The sequence below is a fragment of the Dendropsophus ebraccatus genome, chromosome 3, assembly GCF_027789765.1.
Source record: "Dendropsophus ebraccatus isolate aDenEbr1 chromosome 3, aDenEbr1.pat, whole genome shotgun sequence".
Lineage (NCBI taxonomy): Eukaryota > Metazoa > Chordata > Amphibia > Anura > Hylidae > Dendropsophus > Dendropsophus ebraccatus.
Genome location: NC_091456.1, coordinates 53671801 through 53685134, shown reverse-complemented (window position 1 = coordinate 53685134; position 13334 = coordinate 53671801). Strand labels below are relative to the sequence as shown.

Below are 13334 nucleotides of genomic sequence, written 5' to 3'. Positions count from 1 at the left end.
ATGATGAAGAAGAATGAAAATGTTTAGTAAGGCAGATCTTACATATAGACTGTATATTGCCCTGGCTTACTGTGGCAATAGGGCTATTAATTTAACTTTTATGGATTCCATTATCTTTATAGTATGTAAATAGAAGTAGGCCTCAAAAGACATAAATCAAGAAAAAAAACAGTTACCTTTTTAATCAGCCACTGCATGAAACCAAGAAAGTAAAGCATTGACATTACGGTGCTGAAGAATATCACAATGGGCAGAACCTAAGTGACAAAAAAGAGGAACGTTAACATTTTTATCACCTGGAATCTCTGCCACACAGCCCTATGGATATACTGTAGCTTTGTCCCAAATCTGAGATTTACTAAAATGTTTGACAAGTGCAAAAAGGGTTTAGAAGCCTGCATAAGTGAGTATTGGTGGAGATCCTAGCTAACAGAACAATATTGCCTTATAACATTTTTCTCTGTAGAGTTCTTTTTGGGGCTTGGTATGCTATGCACATGCACTGTGGCAGTGTGATATTGACAAACAATGCAATAAATACATAAAACTTACACTAGCTGGCAGCCATGAGATACAGCATTGGTGTACTGGGGGCGTTGGACCCACCTCCAGTCCATAGAGCGGCCCTATTTGCATGTCACACAATCAGCACAGATAGCGGAAACCGTTAAATAATGGAATGTGCCATCAGGATCTACATGCCGGTGCCAATTAGGCCTATCATGGGATATTTCTTACACTAAAGACTACCCAGATTATAGAACCAAGACAACTCTAGATGTTTGCTAATGCGGTGCTGAGCATCCCTCAAGCTCAAGGCATTGGTTTGTAGGGCATTGACCTAAAAAGTACAACTTGTCCCGCATAAGTGGAAAAATTTAAATTTATGGAACTTAGAAGGTGAGGAGGAAGAAAACTTAAAGTGTCACTGTCGTTATAACTTTCAAAATCTAAACCAAAAGTAGATGTGATATAAAACAAGTTTGCAATTTACATCCATTATTTTTTTCAGTTATCATGGAGAACACGGAACTTCCTGTTTTCTGGCTCTTTTTTTCTCATAGAGTCAAAAAACAGGAAGTCGTGTTTCCCAGGCCATCTGAGTACTCACAGAGAAGGCAGTCATGTGACTGATAGACATATTGAGCCCTGTCTCTCTGTACTGGCCGAAATTTCTGTGTTTAGTCTGTTTTTCTTCAACCAGCACAAGTCAGAAAATCTGCCTTCCGGAGACTGGACCTGGATTTCTTGTAAGTTCAGCTTTGTTTTACAGCATGATAACAACAAAAAAAATTAATGAATGTATATGGCAAACTTGCTTTATTACACATCTACTGTTGATTTAGATTTTGAAAGTTATTACGACAGGTACACTTTAAGCCAAAAAAAAAAAAAAAAATATATATATGTATATATATAAATTTGTGGGGTCAGGAAAAGGTTCATTAAAACATACTATAACAATAAAATATCAGGTTTTACATAATTTTACTTAACAATTCTACTTTAGAGGTTCATTTATGTCCTCTTTGTTAAAAAGACAGTGGGTCCATATATACATCAATGTATTACTACTAGAGTTGAGCCTATGGCTGTATCCATGTTTTCCAGGATCCTCTAGGATTGCATCCAACTTCAGCAGCCACCGCTAACCAAGCGCTGCACACTCAAGTTCAGACCATCTCAAGCATGCTCAAAGTTCTCTCAACTCTAGTTATTACCCATACTAGCTGTAGTATGAAAATTCATAATTTATAATTAAGTAGAATCTTTTAGAATTCTTTAATGCTTACCTTAAAAGCGAAAAAGTGATCAGTATACTTTTCTCCAAACACAAACTCTGCACCAGTATTTGAATATTCCAGGAAAGTCTGCAACAAGAGAAATAAATATTGTTTAATAGTCTCCACTGCATTGCTATTACAGTGTCAGTGTAGAATCCTAGTCTTATTGGTGGAATAATAGGAGAGTAAAGTACTGACCTCTGAGCATTTTTATCCTCCAAAACTGTTTACACAATACACATATAATACATACATTATTAGGTTTGTATTATACAGCAAATCCAAAGTGTTAAAAAGGTAAGCCAGTAAAACATAACTTTTTATATGTTGCTGCGCATGGTGAGACTAATTCATTCCATACTTATTATTTATTCAGTCTCCTTCCCCCAGTTCTAAGCTGCTGCTTTCTGCTGAAAATACAAAAATATGTGTGTGAGCCTTTTTCTCTGTCTCCCCCTCCTCCCTTCTGAGGCAGCTAATTTAAACAAGTCCCTGGCAGGCTTTATCTTCAACATTGTAGCTTCTTTGTAATGTTTGGAGGGTTAATCTGAGGTCAAGTTGCTGTTATCAACCGTCCCAGCATTACAAATAAGTTTCAATGTTGCAGATAAAGCCTGTCAGGGACTTGTTTACATCAGCTGTCTCAGAAGGGAGGAGGGAAACAGAGAGAAAAGCTTACACACAGATTTTGTGTTTTCAGCAGAAAGCAGCAGCTGAGAACTGGGGGAAGGAGACTGAATAGATAATAACAAATATGGAGGGAATTGTTGGTCTCACGATGGGCAGCAACATATGAAAAGTTATGTTTAAGTCACTAATGTAGTCAGTATATCTGGAAAGAAATAGTTTATTTTAATTTAATAAATCCACATGAAGTAATTGCACATTAAGGCCACGTTGCACATTAATCGCCACGTGAAGGCGTCCTCGAGACATGGTGTCAGGAACGGGCGATACAGACAGGACAAGACAGTGGGCCCTAGGTCTGAACCCACCCACTGTCACTTGCCTACTTGCCTCAATCAGCCCTAGGCGGCCGTGGACAACCACGAAGACGTTCCCTACACTGATAAAGTGCACACAGAACGAGACGGACGAACAAACATAAAAGAATGGTGAACAAGCCGGGTCAAATCCACACAGGCAGCGCAGTACAAAATCAGCAGGCAGAGGGATCGTCAAATAGTCAGGCAGAAGGTCAGATAACAAGTCGAGCAACACAGAGGGATTAGGAGAGGGGTTCGCAGGAATAGACAAGGGAGCTGGGACCAGGAGTTAACCTAATTAGCCAGCGCTGGGACTCAGCTTTGCTTTATGCTGACCAAGAGCCAGGTCTGGATCCTCATTGGACCGGCGCTCTGATCTTCCAGGTACAGACAGGCAGAGAAACCTGTCAATCACAGCAACAACACAGGTGTAAAATCAAGACCAGGAGCTTCTCAGCTTAACTCCTGCATAGCCAGAAGCTGAGAAGCAATCGGGTGTGGCACACAAAAGCAAAACACCAGGTCCAGTTCACACAGGCTACTGCAGATTCCTGACAGTACCCCTCCTCTTATGAGGGGCCTCAGGACCCTTATTGAACAGACCTGGCTTAGACGGATTACGTGCATGAAATTGTCAAACCAGACGTGGGGCATGCATGTCTTTCCCAGAAACCCACGTCTGTTCTTCTGGGCCAAAACCTTTCCAGTGTTCCAAGTACTGCAAAGACCCTTGTACCCAGCGAGAATTTAGAATTTTTTCTACCTCATACTCCAACTCCCCCTGGATGACCAGGGGAGCAGGAGGAGAAGACGGCGCAACCGGAAGAACATACTTTTTCAGAAGTGCTTTATGGAACACATTATGTATGCGAAATGATGCAGGCAGCTTTAATCTAAAGGTAACAGGGTTAATCACTTCCACAATAGTGTATGGTCCAACATATTTAGGTGCCAGTTTACCGGATTGTACCTTTAACCTCAGATTTCTCGTAGACAACCAGACCTTTTCCCCTACCATGTATTGATGGCCAGGTATGCGTCTTTTATTAGCATGTTTTTTGTATTGCTCTTGGGCTTTAACCAAGCTCTGATGAGCTTGGGCCCAAACTGTGCACAGTTTAGAGAATATGGCTTCAGCGGAAGGGTTAACTGATTCAGCGGCATGAGTAGAGGAATACCTAGGATTAAAACCAAAATGACAAAAGAATGGCGACATACCAAGTGAGCGGTGTTCATGATTATTTAAGGCAAATTCAGCTGGAGATATAAAGTCTCTCCATATGTCCTGGGCATCAGCCACGAAACACCTCAGAAATTGCTCTAGGGACTGGTTAATTCTCTCGGTCTGACCATTCGTCTGCGGATGGAAGGCAGACGAGAAAGATAACGAGATACCCAACTTTTCACAGAATTCTCTCCAAAACTTCGCCACAAACTGAACACCCCTATCGGAAACAACATTCTCAGGGATGCCATGCAAACGTAGAATATGATTAATAAATAGCGTAGCTAAAGTACGAGCATTTGGTAGTTTAGACAGAGGAATAAGATGGCACATCTTGGAAAATCTATCCACAACTACCCAAATGACAGTTTTTCCCCTGGACAGGGGCAGGTCAGTAATGAAATTCATCGATATATGTGTCCATGGTCTCGTAGGCACCAGTAGCGGATGTAATAATCCTTCAGGTGGCCTTCGAGGGACCTTGGACCTAGCACAAGTCTCACAAGCCTCAACAAAAGCTTTCACATCTCAGGCCCAGGAAGGCCACCAGTAGTGGAGTGAGAGCAAGAACCTGGTTCCTGCCACCCCTGGGTGTCCAGCCAACACAGAGCTATGAATCTCCTCCAAGACCCAGAGACGAAGATCCGGAGGTACAAACAAGCAGGAGTTCGGAGTATTTCGGGGTGCCAAGGACTGAGACTCAGCGATTTGGGTCACCAGGTCCTGTTGTAGGACAGACACCACCACTCCGGGGTTTAAAATCGTATCGGGCTGGTTCCTGGGAGAATTTTCTATGTCAAAACTACGAGACAGAGCGTCAGCCTTGACATTTTTGGAACCATGCCGGTACGTGATCTCAAAGTTAAACCTTGAGAAAAACAGGGCCCACCTGGCTTGACGTGGGGTGAGACGTTTAGCACTGTCTAAGTATACCAAGTTCTTATGGTCAGTAAGCACGACCACCTTATTTTTGGAACCCTTCAGGAAGTGTCTCCACTCAAACGCCAACTCCACTCAACGCCAATAATTCTCTATTGCTAATATCATAATTACATTCGGCCTGGGAGAACTTCCTGGAGAAGTAGGCAACAGGACGAAGGTTGGTAAAAGTGCTAGATCCCTGGGATAACACTGCTCCCACACCCACCTCAGATGCGTCCACCTCCATTATGAAGGGGCGCTCAAAATCAGGCTGAGCCAGCACTGGAGCTTCTGTAAAACATCGCCGAAGTTTATCGAATGCCATGATCGCTTCTGGGGACCAGTTAACTAAGTCCTCCCCCTTCCTAGTCAAATCCGGTAGGGGTTTGTCTACCAGTGAGAAGTCTTTAATAAATTTTCGATAGTAATTTGCGAATCCCAAGAACCTTTGCAGGGCCTTCAGGTTATTGGGTCGCTCCCAGTTTTCAATGGCAGTAACTTTAAGGGGGTCCATACCAAACGAATTAGGGGTAATGTAGTAACCAAGAAACGAGACTTCCTGGATACCGAACTGGCATTTCAATAACTTGGGATACAGATTATTCTGCCTCAGAAGCTCCATTACTGTACGTACATGTAATATGTGAGAAGCCCAATCAGGTGAAAAAATCAAAATATCATCCAAATAGACAACAAGGAATCGACCCAAATGTTCACGAAATACATCGTTCACAAAGTGTTGGAAGACCGCCGGAGCATTACATAACCCAAAGGGCATAACAAGATACTCGAAATGGCCCTCTGGGGTATTAAAGGCGGTCTTCCACTCATCCCCCTCCCGTATCCTTATAAGATTATAAGCTCCACGTAGATCCACCTTAGAAAACCATTTGGCACCAACGATTTGGTTAAACAAATACGGAATGAGGGGTAACGGGTGTTGATTTTTAACCGTAATTTTGTTCAACTCCCAGTAGTCAATGAAAGGCCCGAAGCCCACCGTCTTTTTTGCCCACAAAAAAGAACCCTGCCCCCAACGGAGAGGATGAGGGGCGAATATGTCCTTTACGCAGAATATCCTTATCATATTCTCTCATGGCCTCCCTTTCAGGACAGGACAAGTTAAATATTCGACCCCTGGGGAACTTAGCACCGGGAGTTAACTCAATGATACAGTCATATGGTCTGTGAGGCGGTAACCCGTCCACAGCTTTTTCGTCAAAGACATCAGAGTAATCAGATAAAAATTCTGGAATTTCCCCCTCCCCAGGAGAACATTTTGTGAGAGACACAGCAATACAGTGACAGACACATTTAGGACCCCACTGCACCAGTTCCCGGCTGGACCAATTAAAAACAGGGTTATGAGCCTCCAGCCATGGTAACCCCAGGTCTGACGACAAGTTATGCATCACAAGAAAATCCATCTTTTCAATATGGACGGACCCCACCTTAACTTCCAGGCAGGGAGTTATGTATCGTACGCCCCCTTGAGCAAAGGGGGCGGAGTCTGCTCCAAACCTCTAAACCTGAAAAGAACTTGGCGTTAACAAAATTAGCTGAGGACCCAGAATCAATCTGGGCATAGGACGCAGCCTGAAAAACAGATTACAACCCTCCCGGAAGGTGCGGAAACTTCTCCTGTGCCCCTTGAATTTCTCTGGGAGCTGAACTGGAGGCTCAGGAGGTACCGGGGAGGTCAAAGTAAACTGTCGGGGGGCCGTCTCCTGCTTTTGGACCCTTTCAGCCAGCTCCTGCACCATGGTGTTGAGCTGCTGCATGTGGTCCACTATGGTGGTCATGGCGTCCATGGTGACCGTGAGGCAAAACCAGTTGGGCTGGCTAATCTGTCAGGATCGGGCGATACAGACAGGACAAGACAGTGGGCCCTAGGTCTGAACCCACCCACTGTCACCTGCCTACTTGCCTCAATCAGCCCTAGGCGGCCGTGGACAACCACGAAGACGTTCCCTACACTGATAAAGTGCACACAGAACGAGACGGACGAACAAACATAAAAGAATGGTGAACAAGCCGGGTCAAATCCACACAGGCAGCGCAGTACAAAATCAGCAGGCAGAGGGATCGTCAAATAGTCAGGCAGGTCAGATAACAAGTCGAACAACACAGAGGGATTAGGAGAGGGGTTCGCAGGAATAGACAAGGGAGCTGGGACCAGGAGTTAACCTAATTAGCCAGCGCTGGGCCTCAGTCTCAGCTTTGCTTTATGCTGACCAAGAGCCCGGTCTGGATCCTCATTGGGCCAGCGCTCTGATCTTCCAGGTACAGACAGGCAGAGAAACCTGTCAATCACAGCAACAACACAGGTGTAAAATCAAGACCAGGAGCTTCTCAGCTTAACTCCTGCATAGCCAGAAGCTGAGAAGCAATCGGGTGTGGCACACAAAAGCAAAACACCAGGTCCAGTTCACACAGGCTACTGCAGATTCCTGACACATGGTCCCTACTCTAGCATTTTCACACTAGCAATGGCCTCTCCCGGGCTTTAATAAGCCTACAACTGGGCAGATAGGAGCCAAATGATCTCTTTTATAGCAGCCTTGGGACATGGGAAAATTTGGCAGCACATCTATGACTCTGTTCACACTGCAGGTTGCACGCTGCTTAAGTACAGACAAAAATCAAAAAGTGCAGCAGCAACCTACAGGTGCAGGGGCCTACCGTATATACTCCTCCCAGCCAGTAGTGGATTATAATAGGGGCGTTTTGGGCGGCAGCCGGGGGCCCTGAGCTCCTGGGGGGCCCATGACCACCCAAAAAGACTTATACTTTCAGTGGCGTACTGTCTCCTGGCTACACTACCGCCATGATTTGCAAAAAATCACAGTTTTTTTAATGGCAATTTTGCACAAATCAGGACATCATGACATCATGACATTATCTATACTGTACTATGAACGCCAGGCTAGTGCCGCCATAGGTACAGTGGGGAGGGGGGGGCCCAGGCTTGGTGAACAGCCCCGGGCCTATGGTAAAGTTAATCCGCCCCTGCTCCCAGCGTACACACGATAAACACCTGCTCTGTAGATATTAAAAAGATATTTAAAGAATTAGGGTTGCTGCCATTTGACAAGACTTTAGACATTTTGCCATATCAAAATTTTTGATCAGTTTGGGGTTTGGTTGTTCAGGCCCCCATCGTTCATCAGACAGAGCCAGGAGACACGCTAGCTAAGCTTTTCACCCTGGACTTGCTGCTTTCCCTGTCTCACTGCAAGAGACAGGCCCATTAGAAAGTAGTAGGATGGAAAAGGCAGCGTGCTCAGGTCTGAACACCCAAACCCCAACTGATCTAAATTCTGTGACACCTCAAAATGTTTTTTTCAGACTAAAGCCTTATACATCTTTGGGAATTGACAGCTTTGTGGTAAATATAACCATAGAGGAGTCATTGACACGGTAGATATGAAAAAGGCATTGCCAATAATGAATAAGGTCAATGATACGAGTAAGGTACGGCTAACTCTATGACTGAATCTGTACTATTTGGTTTTTTAATAAACTGTTTTATTACTGACTTATTCTTATTTACTGATTTTAATCACTTCATGTTTACTATTAATTGAATCTCTGGCATTTATGTTCATATTCTAGAATGTTCAAGAACAGTGTGACTCTCCCCCTTTCTCTTTCTCGTTTATATATGGATGCTCTTTAGTTTTTTTATATCATTTGCTTACTAAACATCGCTCTGTATTTTACTTCTCCTGCTGCACTTCATAGGAGTTACCTTTACCTCTTCCATGCTCAGAACATCAGCATCATGGAAAACAGAACTAGCAGAGGTGTATCACCCTCTTACCAGTAGGTCTTCTGTAGTATTGAGTAGTAGTGTTGAGTTAACATGCCAAACTGTTCAGGTTTGGCAGCATTCTAGGAATCTGACATTTGACGCCCGGTGGATGGAGAAGTTGGATGCTGCCCTAGGGCTATCAGGAAAACATGGATACAGCCTGTGGTTGTTTCCATGTTTTCCAGGACTCCCTATGGTGGCATCCAACTTCTCCATCCCCTGGAATGTTGCCAAACCCAAACAGTTCACTGGACACTAGTTTTGTGAGAGATCTATGCCATCTGCCATACTGGTGTTTCTTATGTGGCAAAGAAGCCATTTAGGCCCCCTCAGGATCCAGTGCTGCCATCTGCATCACCCTTATAGTTATGCCCCTGTTTTGGCAGTACTCAATACGATAGAGACTAAAATATATAAAATAAATTTAACAAAGAATAAAAAGTCTTCAGCTGAAAGGGAAAAGTAACTTAGTAAGTTTAAATATACATTATAATTAGTCACACCTACTCAATAAACTTCAATCAAAGTAAGAAAGTAGGTGTAGTTTATTGGAAATGCTAAGAAACAAGTAAAACTTGAAAGTCTTGTTTGAAAGTGCTACATAGGATTGAATAAAGGAGTTTGAAGCAATCCTAGGTGTTCCCCTTTCTGCAATGAACTAAGAATGACTATTTTATCAGAAATTCAACTGAAGAAATGCCACTTTGAAAGCAGCAAGATTTCTTTGCACCATTAGGCTATGTTCACACTACGTAAGTTTAGCAGAAGTCACAGCCGTTGTTACAACGGCCGTGATTTCTGCGGTACTTACAAAGTGCTTCAGGCTGAGGGAATCCTGGCCGGAGTGTATACACATAGGGGGGCATTTATTAAGTCCGGCGTTTTTTACGCCGGACTTAAAAATACCCCCGCAGCTCCGGCGCTACGGAGATTTATGTAGAGGCGGACTGCCTCTACATAAATCCCGTGCGCGCCGGTGCGCACCGCCGAAAACCTACGCCAGCTGAGGACTGGAGTAGGTTTTCGGTGTATATTTGGGCGGAACGGATGATAAATCGCGCGGACTCTGAGTCCGCGCCCTCCGTTCTGCCCACTACACACCCCCTTTCCGCCCCCCTGGCGTACTCGGCGGAAAGTGCCGATTTGCAAATATTTTATTCGCAAATCGTCCATTTGCGTATAAAAAAATACGCAAATCGTCACTTTCCGCCGAAAATCATCCGTTCGTAGGATGATACATGTGGCCTCTATCTGGCCAGTGACACTATGCCCACTATTCAGTTCACACAATGGAACGAGCGGCTCTGGACGCACGCTCCATCGTGTGCTGTGGGGAGTTCTGATGCAAATGATCTTTTCTGAGACCGGCTATTCCGTGACGCAGCCAGGTCACGGAATTGACAGTTTTGTGCTACGTGTGACCAAAGCCTTATCTATTGTTATGCAATGAAGAGAAACTTGAACTTGAACATTTCTCATGGCGGTCTCATGGCAGTCAATAATGATATGTATACAGAGAGTGTCCTGGGTAAATAAGCTGGGACAGTGATGTCATCAAACCACCAACCCTTAGAGTTGGCTTTTCCAAGCATAATACTAGTGTGAACCCAAGTGTACCCAAGGATATCAATAGAACACCAGTAAAGAAGATCAAGATATACCAATGCAGAAAATAATCTTTCAAAACAAGCATCAAAGCAGAAAAAAACGACCCTAAACTTTTGAAGACCTCAGTGCATCTTGAGGTGAGGCAGTGTGGATCACTCTTCACAGTTCCGCCAGTCAGAGGCGCCCTTCAGAGTGGTGAAGTGCTTGGTGGTGTGACTATTTTGTACACAGATTTGGGTAAGATAAAACACAGCATACCGCAATCCAAGGTCCCTAATTTGGTAACAGACACCAGCAAAATGCCCGAGCTTCTTCTGGATATCTGAGGTATAGTCTGGACACAAGGACAAGCACCTATTGTCATAGCAAATTGTCATCCCCCCTTTTCCAGGCAGCAAACAATGTGGGATTATGAGGGCCCTCTGTACCACAAAACACAGAGAGAGACTAACGGCAATACCTCTTTAGTCAACCGTTCAGTAAAGGATTCCACATCTGTTCCCTCAACTCTCTCAGGTAGCCCAAGAATACTGACATTCTTGCATCTATTTCTCTCTTCAGACAGTGCTTTAGAAAGAAGGCAATAGGGCTGCCTCCAAGAAGCAGAGTGTTGCATATGAAAATATTCAAGATGGCTGCTCAGTTTCACGTGGAGACAGAGACCACATGGGGAACTTAGTCCCATGAAACTCCTCCTTATGCACTGGAGTGGCTGACATGAGGATGTCAGTGCCTGATTATGTTCCAGACTTCAATAATAAGTCTTGTAGTCTTTCGTAAAGGCATCTGGCCTCAGATCACCTTTGCTGTATATTATGACATCTCTACCTCAGCAGTCAACTACTTCCTGACCTTATTAATTTGGTTACCTCATTGTTACCACTAATAGCAATTGTGGTATTAGCATTTAACCTTTCCAGAAAAGCTATGACAGTGCTCCTAAATTCAGGTTGTCATAACATTTTGTTGCAAAAAAAAAAGTTCTTTTAAATTTTGATGATTTCTTTTGAATTAATGTTTTTGTAATTTAAGATTTACAGAGTGAAGAATTTTACCTGCACTTGCATACCAAGCCAATCAAATGCATCGAATCCTGGCTTTGTTCTTAGGATAAGTAGTGCGAGAATAAACTGTAGTCCCATACCCCAAAATACTTGTCGCCAGTTAACCTTCAAAATAAAAGTACAGACATAACATTATCATTCCCGCCAAGTTTGTTCTAGTATCATGTGTTATAACTTTTATTACTGCTTTCAACTATGTATTACATTCATATGGGATATATCAATCTTTATCCTTACTCATTTCTCATGTATCATATAAAGTTTTATATATAAACAGATTTGAACCATATATTTTTTGACATTGAGTTTATATTTACACAGTGTATTTATTATTTTCTGAATGGACGTTGTTGCTGTACGGTCGTTCTTGTACCAAAAAATACACAGTAGAATCCAATGGGGAACAGGGGCCGCTATGCACACAATGTATTACATAACAGCCGCTGTTTCCCTGCGGCTGTAGAAATAATTTACGTGCCAATTATTACCAGCTGGCAGACTGTGAACAATGCTGTCCACGATCTGTTGTTCACAATATTGAGGCCAATGGTTAATTGGATTGCAGGCACACCCAAATGTGCCCGTAATCCGAAAGAAAATCATGTCCATCCGGCAGATATTGCAGTATCGGCCGGGTAAACATATAAGACAGCGCCTGTTGTTTGACACTGCCGTGTCAAACAACAACCATTGTCATTACATAGTGTGAACATAGCCTAAAGGACAACTCCGGCTCTGAAAAAAAACCCCACTGACAAACATAGATTTTATACTTAACATCTGTTAGCTGTTTGACTTTCCTGCCAGCCATGGTCCTCGTCAGCTCTAGTCGGTGTTTTCGGTTCTCCCTCACTTACGCGTTCCAGTGTAACGAATAGGAGAGAAAAGTCTACTGTGAGCATTGTGAGCCAATGAAAAGGCTGCTGGTGTGCAAGTGTACCAGTAGCCTTTTCTCTCCTGTTCGCTGAAGAGTGGGAAGATCAGGCCAACCCCCTGCTATAACATCACTGACACAAAATGGCGCCGGGAGAAGAGGACGTGGTCAACAGTTATTAGGTATGTATTCTTTCTTTTATTTCCGTGGGGGGGAGGGGGGATGTCAGGCAGCTTATTAACACACAATATAAAGTTATATAACTTTTTAATACGTGTTAATTAGGAAGGCAAACCAAAAAAACACCCAGAGTTGTTCTTTAAGGATTGGTGTTGTATGTGCCCACATTCAATAATACCGTACAATACCTCCCTATGGCCAAAGCAATGTGCTAATTCATAGACCCGACATCAACCACTGCATGTTCCTATACAGTCACAATAGGATAAATAGTAGTAATAAAAAAATGGGTAAATGCAATTTCTATACCTTAGTTGGATGTTTAGAGAAGATAAGCAATAGAAGGATATACATGATTAGGCCACCAAAAGAAATGAGCTGAGTGCTTCCCATTTTTGCTGTGTCAAAAATAAGCCATAATATCACTGCTGCGATAAGACATATCCAAACTATCCTATGGAGAAAGCACATCATATCAATATGGAATATAAAAACAAAAGAACAAAATAGTCTATACATGATATATATATATATATATATATATATATATATATATATATATATATATATATATTACATACATGTACTACACTAATGTAGAATTTAAACCCAATGAGTAACTACATTGTACAATGCAGTATTTTTTATGTAAATTCCCCTTTTTCTGACCTTGACAAAAATGTTGTAGATGTCAGATTATGTGATGAGGAAGAATAATAGCTACAATGCTGAAAACTGGTGCACTTGAACTGATAAACCTGCTCCACAGGTCTGACAGAACACTTACTTGGTTTACCTGGAACACTCATTGTGGCATCAAATATGTATAACTGGGGCCAAGTTTTCACGTGAGTCACAACTCCAGAGTTGAACTCTTA

At 42.9% G+C, this 13334-nt stretch overlaps 1 protein-coding gene across 1 annotated transcript in view; it reads right to left on the bottom strand.

The window, feature by feature from the left end:
• Window positions 1–13334, bottom strand: part of SLC28A3 (solute carrier family 28 member 3) — a 76569-nt gene that overhangs the window by 22731 nt on the left and 40504 nt on the right. The window contains exons 6-9 of the mRNA XM_069961782.1: window positions 12766–12910; window positions 11394–11507; window positions 1794–1871; window positions 177–257 (exon numbers count right to left, since the gene is read on the bottom strand). Of these exons, the coding sequence (XP_069817883.1) occupies window positions 177–257; window positions 1794–1871; window positions 11394–11507; window positions 12766–12910 (418 nt within the window). The remainder of the gene's footprint in view (window positions 1–176; window positions 258–1793; window positions 1872–11393; window positions 11508–12765; window positions 12911–13334) is intronic.